At 35.6% G+C, this 15149-nt stretch overlaps 1 protein-coding gene across 1 annotated transcript; it reads right to left on the bottom strand.

The window, feature by feature from the left end:
• Positions 1–1162: 1162 nt before the first annotated feature.
• EFHB (EF-hand domain family member B) lies at positions 1163–15010 on the bottom strand. Its single transcript, XM_050317831.1, has 13 exons — positions 14930–15010; positions 14637–14699; positions 13604–13747; positions 12095–12275; positions 11362–11472; positions 9456–9582; positions 9005–9088; positions 7947–8014; positions 6421–6575; positions 5432–5639; positions 4848–5054; positions 4154–4335; positions 1163–1340 (listed from the first exon to the last, which is right to left on the bottom strand). Exons 1-13 carry the CDS (start codon positions 15008–15010, stop codon positions 1194–1196), a joined length of 1758 nt encoding a protein of 585 aa, XP_050173788.1. The 3' UTR covers positions 1163–1193.
• Between the last annotated feature and the right edge of the window lie 139 nt (positions 15011–15149).

The raw sequence follows: 15149 nt of genomic DNA, 5'->3' as shown, positions 1-15149 counted from the left end.
GCTCCCTGGAGACACCAGAAAGCAAATTTTATCTATTTGATGTAAGAGAGATACTATTAATGCCACAGTAATAAAGTACAAAAGGGTCTAGCTTGCAGATTTCACATGACAAGCTAGTAAATTACAAGCTCCTAGAACACTGGCAAAAAAAGGAATCTTAACAATCATGTGAGGAAAAGGTCACAATGAAATTTTAAGCTGGCATTACATGTGCATTTCTAGTATTTAAGGTATCAGAACCTTTACTTTCTTTGTAGAACTCAGTAACTTGACTGGCAGTGTTCTCCAAAACTTACTAAGGTATTTAAAGCACCAATAGGTGACAAAATTATATCCTTCCTGAAATCCTGAAATATGATAAGATTACATTGGGTAAGGATCTTTCTTGTAAATTAATTTGAAAGTCTAGAAGTAACATTTCTCTGTCAATAATGAATGATTTCCATTTCTTTTATACCAAGTTTAGTACTGTAGGTGAAGAGTGAACATTCCAATACACGGTTGCAGATTTTAGCACATACACCTCTAAATATCTATTCTTTTTTCTTGCTTATGAAAGCTGATTAGTACTAATAGCCATAGCTTGCATAAATGATGTGAGCCCTCTGCCACACTACTGGGCATTTATTTTTGCACTTCTTAACTCATTGGTTTTTATGAAGTCTCTTTCACAACAACACTTTAGATCCCACACCCATGGTTATGTAGTTTCTTTACTATTTCACTGTAAAGCCCTTTCTCACATGAATTTTTAAACATGTCAAGTATTTTGCCACAACCCGATCTTTGTTGTCAAGAATTATGGAATATTAGAAGTAAGGCAAAATGTCATTCTATGATAATAATCTTTAAGAGGTCTTGAATATCTGAAACATTTATCTTTAATACTTTCCAAAGTGTCTTGTTTATAAGAGAAAAAATTAATTTAAAAATGTAAATTGGAATATAACGTAAATATTCAATTTACAAACACACTGTATCCTCTTTTATTACTAGGGATATCAGTTCCTACTAACATGATAATCTATATACACATGGTGAACCCACTATTCAGAAAGACAATACACAGAAAATTCCACTCCAATAAACACACATTATTGAAAATATTTATTGTATTCAGCATCAGAATTATGTCAATTTAAATAAATGCAATGCCCAGAGACTAGAATCAGCAATGGGTTTCTGTGTGTGATTCATGTTATTATGTGCAGTATATTCCACATATTTTCTTTACAATCACAAAGTTCTTTTATCTCATGTTTCGTACACACTTGCTTCCATATTTCTTCTAACTTTTCACCTGAAACGTCCATGCCAATGTTGTGGAGCATTTGTGCAATCTACAAAAATAATACAAAATAACACAATTCATGTAGTTCTGGTCAACATTTTGTTAAACCATATTGAGTCTGACTTTTACATATATTAGTAATCTATTTGCCAAAAAATATTTTCCCACTCTTAAATAAAAACTACAGATCACATTCTGCTTCCTTAACCAAAGAAGTTCCTATTTAAGTAAATCCAAATCTTATCGTGATGAAAACTACACAAAATTGTCTGTAATTATTAAAGTAATGTTGGTGCACTACTTCAACATTGGAAAAAAAATCACACACAGAAGACTCAGGGGAAAGTAAATGTTTTTTTAAAAGCTCTAAGTCAAGTTCAGTTTATCCACTGTTTTTGCGGTTTGCAGTTATCAACACAAATCAGGTTATATATCATCTGCATTTCACAGCAAGATCATCAGCTGGTATAGATAAGCAGGTGAAGTGATTAAAATAAAATGGTTCACATTAACTTTCGGCCTTCCTATAATTTTACATCAAAGTAATTCAGCAAATTGTGGGGTTTTGCATATTTTCTCACTTGAATGCTTCCTGCTGCATGCCTCATTACACTGACCTGTTGACTCATTAGAGAAAGGTAACTTTAGAAGAATACTGACATGACTTATGTGCTTCTGTTAGTATTAGCAAACATTTGGCTTCTTCAACTGTATCATAAACGTGTGTATGCATGTGTGTTATTTTTATGCATGCTTTGATAAAGTAAGACCTTTAGTGAAGTCAAATCAACTTTGTTGATCATCTTTCTCTAAAGCTGTCTTTTGTGTAAAAACAAGCCTGATCCCCAGTACAGCAAACCTTCAGCTTCATCTTAGCCAGCAAATCTATGAGTTTATGCCATCCAAAACTGCAGGAGGAAAACAGGGACTGAATTTTGTTTCTTTAAGCAGAGGTGTCATTTCAGTTAAATCAATAATAGTAACCATGAGTAAAACAAATCAGATTTGATCCAATGTCTTCAATGAGCTAGGGACATTTAAAAGCAATATTCCATCACAGGAACACTGCAGGGACAATAAAGGACTACATGCTCCCATAATTTGGCTTCACCATATTTAAAAACAGCTCTGTCCTGACTCACCAACCCCATAAAATGATCACTGACCAAACCATGGACTGTCATGTGTGTAGAGAGGGTTAAAGTGACCCTCATCTATTATTAACATGATCGTGACAAATATAAATTACACACTGTTACTCAATTGCATAACTTATATTCTCTTCAGCAGACTGGATTACAGCGAAAAAAATAGCAAGCCCAAGAACTATTTTGTTCTTTTGTAACATGATGAGTCACCTCAGGAAACTGTTTTATAGCCAGAATTCACATTCATTTCTAAAGGTCTATACAAAACCTGGTAGTATTAAATTACTCTGGGCTTTCATCTAATAATAATATCATATGATCATAAAATAACTTCATTAACTATGATATTTTGAAAACATTAATTATACATATAAAAATAATAATAATAAAAAGCCAAAACAGTCCATTTCATAAACATGAGGTGATTTAACAGACTCAGAGGTGGTTCTCCACTGAATTCTGTATAGTCAGTATAGTCTACAATAGAGTATGACATCTCAGGACATTTATAGCTTCAAAGAAGAGCTCTATCTAGTGCTTGAAAGATGTAATTGGCCTCTCAATCAAGCATGAATTCTATTTACTGTTAGCTATATGCTCTATGCATCTATTTCCTCTTTCAGAGCTGGATTATAAAATGGTTCATGTACACAACATTCTGACAAGGTGTTTAATGGATATGCATAGGATGTGACACCATACCTTTCACGCCCAGCCACTAACTAGCAACATTTTTTTCTATAAAATACATATTCAAGTCCCAGATCCGCTTTCAAGCATGACTGAATATTTAATATAATGAGTAGTAGAGAGGGAGAGGTTGCCAAGGCTTCTTTTCTCATTTTAGATTGGAATTTCACATTTCATTGCAATTGTCTCATAAATTTTGCTTCAGCTAATGAAGTTATCTCTAATATTTTTTCACTATAAGTAGCATACAAATGTAAAAGCAAAAGAGTAAACAATACTGAAGAAGAAGAAGCAAATTTGTTTTAGTATTTATGTGAGAGAACTTCTGGTCTGTGAGAAAACAGAGAGGTAGCAGCCTGCAGAGATATCAAAAAGAAAAGTCCCTACAGTCTAATGTCCTATCTTCCTCTTCAGAAATACGAGACAGCACAGCATTGCTGTGTGACTCCCAATGTCCTCTATCACTGTACAAGCCCTTTGAAGAACTGAGCCTATGACTGTGACTCGGCAGAGCACCTAAAAGGTATATTCAAGTGGTTTCCCAAATTCGCCATTAGCAAAACCTGCCGAGTTTGTTTGAGGAGAGACACTTTGGGTAAAATTTTACACTGAACACCTCTCTGTAATAGAAATTAGTTTTATGCACCTGTAAAAATTTTCATTTGGGGTTTTTTAAGACATCTCCTGGAATATAGAATAACTTTGGTTGGAAGAGACCTCTGGAGATCATCCATACAACAACATAATTATAGAAGGGCAAACTTTGCCATTAAACCTCTTGTTGCTTGAGACCCTGCTCAGAAATTGAATTTTGGGTCTCAATAAAATTAATATCTAGTATCTTTACGAATAATTCAGAATGTGAAGAGTACATATTTTTCAGATCGTTAAATGAATATAAAGAAAGATGGTAATCTTGCAACAATTAATTTTACAACCTATTTCTTTGATAACATGACCTTCCACTCCCACATGGCTAGAGGAACAATTATCTTGGAAGAATACACCGAAGAAATTATTATACCTCTGCCTTTGGTCTCTTTTTTAAAAGCTCTCTTTCATGCACTCCGTTTTGACCGAAGACAGAAGGGAACAATAATGCAAAACTACTGCCCTGGTCACCATAATTAGTTGTGTCACTGAGGCGGCGAATTCGAGGAGCAGGAATATCTGAACGAATAGTTGGAATACCACACATTGGATAACCTGCAGAAATCAAACAACAGGCAGCATGGAAAAGCCTGTACACAAAGACAATGCCAGGGAGGATAAAATATTTTGTATAAAATAAGAAGAAATGTGATGCTTCATCTCACACAGGTTCAGTAACAAGTCCTGTAATTTTTCCCTTGTATCTTTTTTCACATTTTTAGAAATCTTGGCTTCAGCTACATCATGAAGCATGAAAACAGGGAATCCTGCAGTAATATTCTATTGCTTATCTAGTATTTCTTGCTGAAAGTATCTGAGGTGTTTCCAAGAAGTTATGGTTCTCCTAGAATTACTAGCATAATTTCTCAAAGACATCTAGATTAACTTTCATGTTTTGAATGGATTAACCATTCCAACTTCCAAGCCACAACCTTAAACAAACTTAGTTTAAAAGTATTGCTATAGGTTCTACTAAGGTACAGTAGTGAATTAATTTTTCTAAACTTTGCTCCTGATTTTGCCTTAAAGAATGCCCAGAAGTGAGAAGCATAGCCCAGTGTACTTACAGGACAGTGGGAGACCACCTACTACAGCATTATACTGAGAAGACGTTGTTTGATAACTTGAAAATACGCGTTCTGTTGGTTTTGTAGGCGGTTTTGGTGTCTTTTCTGAGCTTTCTGGTTCTTTTAACATGAGATCTTCCTGCTTTGCCTGTGGTTTGTCTTTTCTCTGTGTGTCTTTAGGAACAAGACAGGCACATAATTTTTTCCCTATAAAAAAAAGTTATGGTACAGTCAGGATATACTATCAACACATTATAGACTAAGAGGTAAAAAACATTGCTTGAAGAACTATAAAGTAGGTAATGTAATTAATCTGCATTTCTGCTAATGATTCTAAGAGATGTTTTACTTTCTCCTGATCTACAGTATTAAGGAAACTTCCCAGTGACAATCTCAACATGCAACAAAGAACTTCAGGGTTCTGAAATGCATCTGTACCTGAGGCTCTGCTGGTAGTAAGCAAGGTAAATGCTCTCTTTAAATCCTACCCTTCTGAAGGAGCACCTAGTTTACAACACAATGTCCCTTCAGCAGCTGCTCCTAAGAAAATCATCCCCCCAAGTTCCCAGTATTAAGGCATCTACCTTTTGCAATTATTTTTTCTTCAAACTCTTTAACAGCTGTTTTGTTTTTCCAGTTCAGAAAGCTTGCAAACTCCAGATAATTAATCAGACCATCTTTATCCAAATCACAACAGTCAAATAAGGAATCCAGGAGCTCATCATCTAGATTCAGATTAACCTGAAAACAGGACTTTCGTAGGTTGTCCTTGTCTATCATTCCATCACCATTCTATTATAAATAAAATAAAACAGTTGTTAAATTCTATGATTCTGTAACTGCCATTATAAAGTGACTCCGCCAAAAGGAACACATACATGTGTTCATACAGATATCTATACACAAATAGCACCAGACACATCATTTCAAGAACAGTACCACTGCTCAGAACAAAAATAAATGCTAAGTAATTTAGAAATTAGAAATCTGAATATAAAAGTGTCATAAAGTAATTTTCAATTTAATACAGTGATTTGAGAGTAAAAGTGTGATAGAGTATTATGACAACGTAACAATCTAATCATAATGTTGGGGAAAAATAAGATGCCTTTGAAAGTAAGACATCAATCATTCTGTATACACTGCAATTAATGTTACATATGAAATGTCAATCCTATTTTTTCCAGAGAGAAAGAAAAATAGATATGAAATTCTGATGGCTGGCAACTCAGTCAAAAAGTACATCTTCGAAGAAAATATGAACATAATCCCTTCAAACTCCTTTCCCTTTAGGGAAAAATGCAAAATTTTGATGTGCAAACATGCTCACATGTTCCTTGCTCACTCTAACGTGGATTGTTCAAATACTATTGTGAAATGCTCCAAAAACTATTGTGTTTAATTCAATAGCATATCACAGTCTATTAAACACGCAATAACTATGAAGTCGTCTTTGTATTCTTCACCTATATTTACCTCATTATGCTTATGTTTCTTCATGGCTGTATCTCCATAGCACAGGAGCACTAAGGTCACACATTCCTTTACATTTATACTTTTTCAGAGCACTAACCTTATCATAATGTCTGAATGCTTTTAGCAACACATCAAAATTCTCATAGTTAGCTTTCTTCAAGGCCTGCCGAACTGCAATCAAGACAGCTTTTTCTCTGTCCTTACCACGGAGGAACTCACATGGAACATGGACATGAAGAAGATCATAAACTCCTACAAAATATGAACAGTTCCTAAATTAGTTGTGCATATACTGAAAACAGACATGAAAAAAAAATGCTTAAGTTTTTAAGGAAAAAGAGAACTTCAGTTTCAAGAGGCTGATTTTCAGCACTGCTGAACATCTGATACAGCCATTTCATTACAAGATCAATGGTCCGTATAATGATTTCTCTACTCACATAGTTAATATCAAAAATTTTGAAACATCATAATGTAACTTCATGAATCTATCCACTGCTTCCAAAAGCTTCTGACAGCAGTAGGAATTACTCAAAGTCCAGATAATTGAGAAAAAAAAGAACATATATTATTAAACTACCACTTCCAGTCTGTCGTGTTCCAGATACTTACAAGACCCAATGCAAGATTTCAGATAATTATATATCACTGGTTTCTAGAAAGAAAATGTACTATTTTTATGTTACTGTTCCCATTTTCTATGTATCCTAACTTAATTAATATTTTTAAACACTTTGGCACACTGAGTTACAATCTTCATCCAAAGGCCCAGGACACCGAGGTCACTCTCTAGAGTGCAAGAAGTTCATTCAGAGTCCAGTTACAAACATGAGTAGCTCACATAATCACCTTCTCACAGTAATGTATGTACATTTTTTTCTACTTGTTAATAGTGAATTCTTTTGTTCAGTTCCTTCTGCTCTCATAGGACATCATACCTACACATTTAAAATATTTAACTTTATTCCACTACATAGTAATAAATGTATAAAAGCTTATGCACTCTTTGAACAAGCTTTCTCTAGCCTTAACTAATTTAATAACTTTGAGCCACTTAGATTTTTTGCTTCCTAATTATTGACTGTATTCCCTAGTTATTAAACACAATGTTAAAACAACACAAACCCCAAAACTGACTATTGGAGTTGACAAGCTTTCAAAATTTTGTCACAATGAAAATTCATAGTTTTTTATTTTTACTCTGCTTTCCATCTCCCTGCAACCTTCAGAAACTTATTATTCTTATTTATTGCATATTATTTTCATTCTTTTTAGAGAAGTGCTGGAAAAATCATTGAGAAGGAAGACACATCACTGATTTAAATAGTCATTTTCATTTGTCACAGTTTCCTGCCATTTCCCATTTTGTTACCTTCACATACAAAGGCTTTAAAAAAGAAACTCAACATAAGTCAAAAACTAAAGTTTTTTTTATTCATGACATTTATTTTTTCCCCACTAGCAGCTTCAATTCTCAAATTCTCCCTCCAAAAATTTACTGTCCATAAATTTTTGTACCTTGTCTCTAAGATAGATAGAAAAACCATATACTACACAACCAAAAGCAATTACTTCAGCATAGCTCATCAGTAAGGTAAGATTTTATTCTGCCCTTGAACTTACCATATTCATCTGGAGGGACTACCAATCCAAACGTATGGCCTGGAGGAACATTCATAGTTTCTGCCATGCTGTCAATAAGGATATTTCTTTGTTAACTGTCAAACAGTTTATTAATAGCCAAAATAAAACCTCTACTACTATTAAAAAAGTTATGTTATACAATTAGGGATAGCTCACATAAATACATGTGATACGCCTAAATTTTTTTTATCAGTACTTTGTTTCAAAGTTACCATTCCAGAATAGCATCCCTTTATAAAGCTAATTAGAACATTTGCTGTTTGTAATATAACACAGCCAAGTGTAACCACCAACCTTTTGAACATTTATGTGCATTAAAGGGAAAAATATTCTATGTTGGTTTTTTTTCCTAAGACACTGACAGAAAAGTCCTTATAACGTAGCCAAATAATAGGAACGTTTAGGACAAGATCTCCAACTGAAATGTCTCTGAATAAACTACTTTTGGCTAAAGCGGAAAAACTGAATCACATCTCTGCTTTTTCACATGCAATTTTATGTTTACCAAAACCAGCAACTAAATCAATATACATCTGGGAAACTTAGTCTACTATTATTTACCAGAAGTTGAAGATATTGTTGGTGACTTAAAGAAATGCTTATTTTTTAATTTGAAAAAGATGCAATGTTAATTTTATGTTTAATAATTAAATAATTAAAACTGATACATTCATCAAAAGTCTCCATCAAAATTGAAAAGATAATCAGTGCTGTTCCAGCTCTTCCAGATCGCCTCTGGTTTATGAAGCATTCTAATGAATTCAACTGAGATTGATAGGTACTGCTGGATAATAACAAAAATAGTTCCACATCCTTTTCCAAGGAAGTAATAAAGTGAGATTATAGGTGATGTAACAAAGATTACCAGAAATAGTGTCAGAGTAAGCAAAACGGTCAAATAACAGAACATTAGATGAGACATTTCAATTCTTTCAAACCTTTCTAACTTCAAAAGATGGGGCAGGGGAGAATGTCTTACAGTGCTTGTAATTTGTTTAGTATAAATTTGTTCTTGGAAGATATCTTTGCTTACTTACGGATCAAGGGCTTTTCCAAGCTGAGGCTGAAATTTTTCCTTGAAATCATCAGTTCGTTTCAATACAAGGTTAGCTGCTCTCTTCCTACAAATTATGAAAATAAGTCTTACACATATTTGTTTAAAAATATTCAAGAATTATTCAATAATATTTTAAAATATTATTATATGTTTAAAGGGAACAGCAACTCCTCTGTAATACAAACACAGACTCAGTAATTGAAAAATTTTCCTAATTAAAATCAAAGGACTTTACATAATGCTTGCGACATGCCAAGTGCTATTACACTATGGGAGAAGTGATTTGGATCAACAGTTCTGAAATCACACCTTGCATTTTCTGTTGAGTTCAACACAGCTAAGTATGGGACTGTGAGATGCCCAATTTCTTCAAATACAAAGACTCACTCTTCTTAAAACTTCACACAAGTAGTTAACTCATTGCAACTTACGATTCCAGATCAAAGACCCAATTTAAGGTCTTGGCTGTATTTCGCCCATCTTCAAAGTGAGGGGTTTCCATTCCATATACAAACGACTTGTTGAAGTGTGAGTTATACTTCCTATTGACTGTTTCCCCTGCAGAAGTAGTAAGCATGTCAACCTATATAAAACACCTCAGGAAGAAAAATATACCAAGCACCTTCACTCTTCAGACAAAACAGTGAAGAAACAAAAGCAAATAAATAATAAACCTGTTCAATTAAAGATAATTTATGTTTATGTTTATGTTTATTGAGTAGTTAGGAATAATCTCCTTGTCAAAAGTGAAGATAAAAGGCAAAATAAAAATCAGAAACTACTTCAGTGGTAGAATAGTTGGATATTCTTTTAGGTCTGATTAAAGACAATCCCAACCGAATAAATGAAACCAGGTAGCCTAAGTGGGAAGGGTCATGCAAACAAATCACTTTATGATGTGTGTACCTAAGCAGAGATGTGTTCTATTTGACTTACTGTTTGTTTTTTAAAAATGCAGAAATGGAAAAAATGTTTTTGAAGTTCCACACTTTCAGATATACTCTTGCTACATCTTTTTGTCACCAAAAAACTGTCATTCTGTTTCTTAAAGGTTTTTTCAATCACTTTTAGAAAAGAATGGCGGTTAGAATTTTCAAAAATATAATTCACTGAATGCTTCTAATAAGGGCTTAATCTGGCTGTATGGCAGTATATAATTTTTATGTTATTGTTGGGGCACATAGTTGACTTATTTTTTATCCTGTCTTTCTATTTCTGGCTTGGCCTCTTCATGATCTTGTGGATGGAAGTTACAAAGGAGATAGAAACAGGTAATGAATAACTCAACCAAAACACCCAAAAAAGGCACGGGAGAGGGAAAATAAAATTACAAGTTTGGCCAATTTATACCAATACTACTTGTAGCAGAATTTCTCAGTGAGACAATGGTACTATAATTTCACCTCTACATAACTGTCTCCACATAAAATTTACATTATTACAACTGAAAGATCTGTATTGCAGTTTGTTACATGTTTGGCCTGCACCCACAAAACTCTGGCTACTAGCACATGCAGCAACTTAATTATAATAGTAATCTTACAGAGCAGCAATTTAAGTCTTTCAGCCTAAGTGGAAATGATGGAACTGGGAAAAATAGAAGTGACTGCAGAAGTAATAGATGTACTGCATTTTAGAGTCCTATTTGTCTCTCTCTTCCTCTGCAGACCTGTGAAATAAAGGGTAACCATCCCTGAACAGATCACGTCACACAAGTACAGTCTCCAGAGGCTGAAGCACAGGCACAGTCCACTGGAAGGGCAGAGACAGAGGCTGTGAGACAGACTCAGAGGCAGGATCCTGTAGGCTGCATTCCAGAGCAACACCCAGCAGCCTGAAATTTTTGTAATTAGAGCTCGATGCTGTGCTCCTCATTAGAAAGTCTGGCTGATTTGAAATTCTGTTTGGATCCTGACAAAAGAGGCGAACTAAAGGTGAAAGTACTGGAATGGGTTGGGCCCACAGTCTGTGACTTTAGCACCAAGATTGCTTTCAGTGGCATAGACAGTGCCAAACTCAGTAGGCAACCACGGCATCTGTAAGTTTCTAGTTAATAGGAAATATTCTGCTTTTCAAACAGCACCTAAAAGAAATCAGGCTTCCAACTCCTTCATTAAGCTCTTACACCACTTAAAACACCCACCATGGACTGATCTACAGTTCTAGATCATGTTCTCTCACACACATATTTTTTCACATAATTACTTTTAAAAACAATTTCTATTGTATTAGTACAGTGGAAAATTAATAGTTTACACCTCAAAACCAGCATACAGTATGTGTTGAACACACGTAGAGGAATTTTTTATAGAATTTCTTATTAGTCTCTGAACTTACCCACATCATAAGCCTCATGTGACACAACATACAAATCATGCCCTTCTCTGGCTTCTTTATTCACTTCCTCAAAGGTTTTTGGTGGATTCACAAGCAATCCAGCTGGTATATCTGGAAAAGAAAGCATGGTTGGGGGAAATAAGGGGAGTGAGTGGGTGTTTTGTTTGGTTAGCTCTCAATTTTAAACAGTATCTTGTTACAGAAGTTGCTATAACTGTGAAAGAATGATAGTTCTTACCACATTTCTAGGCAATCTATTGTCAATCTAGAGTTAATCTAACAACAAAATGACATAGGACCAGGGAGGGAATAAAAAAAATCACAGAAACCAAGATGGACATAAGTTTTGCAAGAGAGCTTCATGGGCAACACATATGTATGATTTCCTTCAGTCCATGAAGGGAAGATGCACAGGTCAAGGAAGTTTCTTTCATTAGACCTATTAAAATTGTTGGGAAAAAGAAAGTAAGTTGACAGCTACCTAAACAGTTCTCCAGGGAAATCTATACATAGGGATCAGGAACAGAGCCCAAGGCCCCACCAGTTACCATATGTTCTTGGTTGCTTGTTTCTTCACTATAACTGCAAAACACATTTTTAGGCCTTTCAATAACTGTTATAACAATTTTTCTGTTAAAATGGAATTGTTGGAAGCACAGAGCATGTGCTGGATACTAAATTGCAGATTATCTTGTATTTACAAGAAATATGTTTTAATGGTAAATTTTCCTACCTTTGATGGTTTTTATTCCAAATGTAGTATTAATTATATCCAAGCCCTGAGGTAACATGGGAGATTGATCATGTGTTCTACCCAAACGTTCTTCACGACTACTATAGTAGATTGCTTCTTTCATGTCTTCTATCTTTTCTTGAAAAACAGTTTTAGGAATTGGACTTATCAATGAAGCTACCTAAAGACATCACAAACAACACAAGAGGCAGGAAAAACAGCAAAATTAGATCATTTACACATCAATATGACTACCCACATACATACACAAGAACAAAAGTTTGCTCATAAGTGTTCTAATGAGATCTTATATGGTTACACTGATATAATTTTATCCGCCAAGTTGCAAATCAAAACTGTAGCTTGAGAGAAGGTCACTAATGATCAGTGCTATGCTAAACCTTCAGCTAAACAAAATACCTACTGTGAGATAGAACTTTTTTTTTAATGCTAGTTTTCCAACTTGTTAATTTATGCATTTTCTGACTGAAACCTTTCTTTTCTTAGCACATGTTAGAAACTAGAGTCAAACTATAGTATGACCAAAACTTAAGTGATTTGCTTTTTCAGGCTACCCATCAAAGTAATGGGGACTCTAGAAAAGGTTTCTGATGAGACTCTCATTGAATGTTACATAAAGAAATATTGAAAAAATTAGTAGCAAATACAATTGATCCAAACCCACACTTAGCAAACTCACTAGGGTTACAATTCTTCCTCCAATTAATATACAATTAATAATGCAAAGCCTTCAACATACAGTACAGGCTAAACAAATCAATCCATTCATCATAAAACTTATGAGGGACAGCAAAACTTGATTGTCTTTCATTTTGGATATGCCTAATAAATGTCCTACTCAACACCCTCTAATGTCAGGCCCTACTTCCTTCATAAAAGTGCATTTTTACTAACACAACTGTAATTTTTAGATATGTGAACACTAACTATGTGATAAAATCACCAATGATTTCTTCAGTTGTTTGATTACAGATTACAAAAATAATCCTGAAGAATATACACAAAACAGTCTGACATGCCCAAACCATCACTTTTTAGCTATCAAAATCAGTTTCAACCCAAAGGTAAGAAAAAATACATAATAGTTACACCAAACTATCAGCACATTCTCAGCACTTTTCTTGCTAAGAGCTCAAGTGCTTTTGTCTCTGTAATCCATAAGAAGAAAGCAGCAAAATTTGTGGATAGAAGACTCTTCATTACCTTAATCGTAATACGAAATTAATAATTCAGTAGTCACTATGAAAGTTAAGTCTTTTATCAGAGATGATAAAAGTCACCAGATTTCAAGTGTTTTCCAACTTCAATGATGCTAAATAAATCCTGATTTGACCCCAGAATTCAGATAATTCACAACAGTTGTGAAATACTGCACTATAAATCATGCAGCTATGTACTCTTATCCCTGACTATGAAGAAATAAGTTGCTGTTATTAAGAACACTCTTAAGTGGTTCATTAAACAAAAGTAATAAAGTCACATTCTTACATTGGATGAGGAACGTGACTTTATGCCATGTGTCAAGTGAGTTGCAATGTCGGGATCATTCGCTGTGCCGTAGAATATTACTTTAGCACCAGGAGCTGGATCTGTTGTATTTCGAAACTTTCGAACAGTAGTCGGAGTAATGGGCTATATATAAGGCAAAGCAAAAACAATTTTACTCCAGGTATTCGCAAAACATTAATGAAAAGAAAATGTACTGCAGACATTTCAGTGTGATTCCACAGAGGTAAAAACAAAATATGAGGATGCTTTAGGGATTTAACACATGCATATGCTCCTGCAGATACTGATATTGTGAGTCTAAGGTCAACATAACCCAGCCTAAATTTTATCAAACCAGCGTTGCTAAGTTTCAACTCTTGCCATCTTTAATTTGGGTAACTGCTACTTCGCATGTTCTTTATGAAAAATAGGTGTTACACTTATCAATTGCAGAAACCTTTAACCAAATTCACAACAATTTCACCATGAATGAAACAATTTTGAAAGTCAGTTAAACCAGAGTCTGGGGTTGTTTTTTTTTAATTATCACTTAAAGGGAGAACTGTATTTATGGGATCCGTTTCTGTCTCAGTACCCTCTGACTCTTCAGGGGCATGGGAAAGGGCCAGTGGGAATCACAGTTCTGAGGGGCATCCTTGTAAAGAAGAAGGACCTCCATCAGAAGTCATAATAATTCCAACAATAATTACTACAATTGTGTTACCAGAGGAAAAAACTGTCTAAAACAATTCTATTCAGTCCTAGTAAAGTATACATGGTGACTTCTGTAAAATAGCTGGAGTGAAAAAGATCTGCCAAAAGTGTTTTCAATCCTGTCAGCTATTCTTTATGATCCCACATGACAAAAACTAACACTAAGAACAAAAAATAGTAGTTTCTAAAGAGAAGGGATGTAGAAAAAATCATCAAGGCTTCACTGATTTTTTTTTTTTCAGGGCTTGTCTCAAAGCACATTCGCTTATGGGAAATCATTACAAAAGTTTCTCAAGGCGCATTTGCAAAACCAACTCACCCTGGGCAACACCTCGGTGAGGCAACCCGCAACCGTGCCATCAGCAGGACGCAACTTTGCAGCCTAAACAATGCAATTAAAAAAAAAAAAAAGGCATAACCAAACTCACTGTAATAATGCACACAACTAGCGTGTGCCACACCCTTTTTTGGGGGGAGAGAGGCGGCTCGCAGGAAGATGCGCCTGCCCGTCCCACACGCCGCCCCTCTTCCAGCCCCTTCTGGGCGAGACCCGGCAGAGAAGGGCGGGCGGCTCCGCGGCTGCGGTGGGACCCCTGCGGCGAAGGTACTCACGTCCGGCTGCTCGGGCGTCCCGTCGGGGCCCGTCCCCTCGAGGTGCGGCCCGTCGGGGCAGGGTGGCGGCTGCTCCTCCATGGCGGCCGCTCACCCGGCCCGCTCGGCAACGGAGGCAGCCACGGGAGCGCTCGTGCGAGGCGGGCGGCGCGGCCGCCCCTCACAGCGCTCCGCCATCGCACCCCGCGCCCACCGCCCTCCTCCCTCACAGCGCTCCGCC

Source organism: Myiozetetes cayanensis, unplaced genomic scaffold (genome assembly GCF_022539395.1).
Source record: "Myiozetetes cayanensis isolate MyiCay16 unplaced genomic scaffold, myiCay2020 scf1, whole genome shotgun sequence".
In the NCBI taxonomy this organism is placed as follows: domain Eukaryota; kingdom Metazoa; phylum Chordata; class Aves; order Passeriformes; family Tyrannidae; genus Myiozetetes; species Myiozetetes cayanensis.
Note: the sequence above shows the minus strand (reverse complement) of the source record. Positions and strands in the feature narration are given on the sequence as shown.

What these genes read in the sequence shown, in the direction of transcription:
- EFHB (XM_050317831.1), bottom strand. Translation starts at nt 15,010, where the DNA reads ATGGAGGAGCAGCCGCCACCCTGCCCCGACGGGCCGCACCTCGAGGGG. An exon ending in AGTCACGTTCCTCATCCAAT is followed by an intron (nt 12,276 to 13,603) that starts GTAAGAATGTGA and finishes TGATGTCTTTAG; the next exon opens with GTAGCTTCATTGATAAGTCC. An exon ending in TGGGTCTTTGATCTGGAATC is followed by an intron (nt 9,089 to 9,455) that starts GTAAGTTGCAAT and finishes CATAATTTGTAG; the next exon opens with GAAGAGAGCAGCTAACCTTG.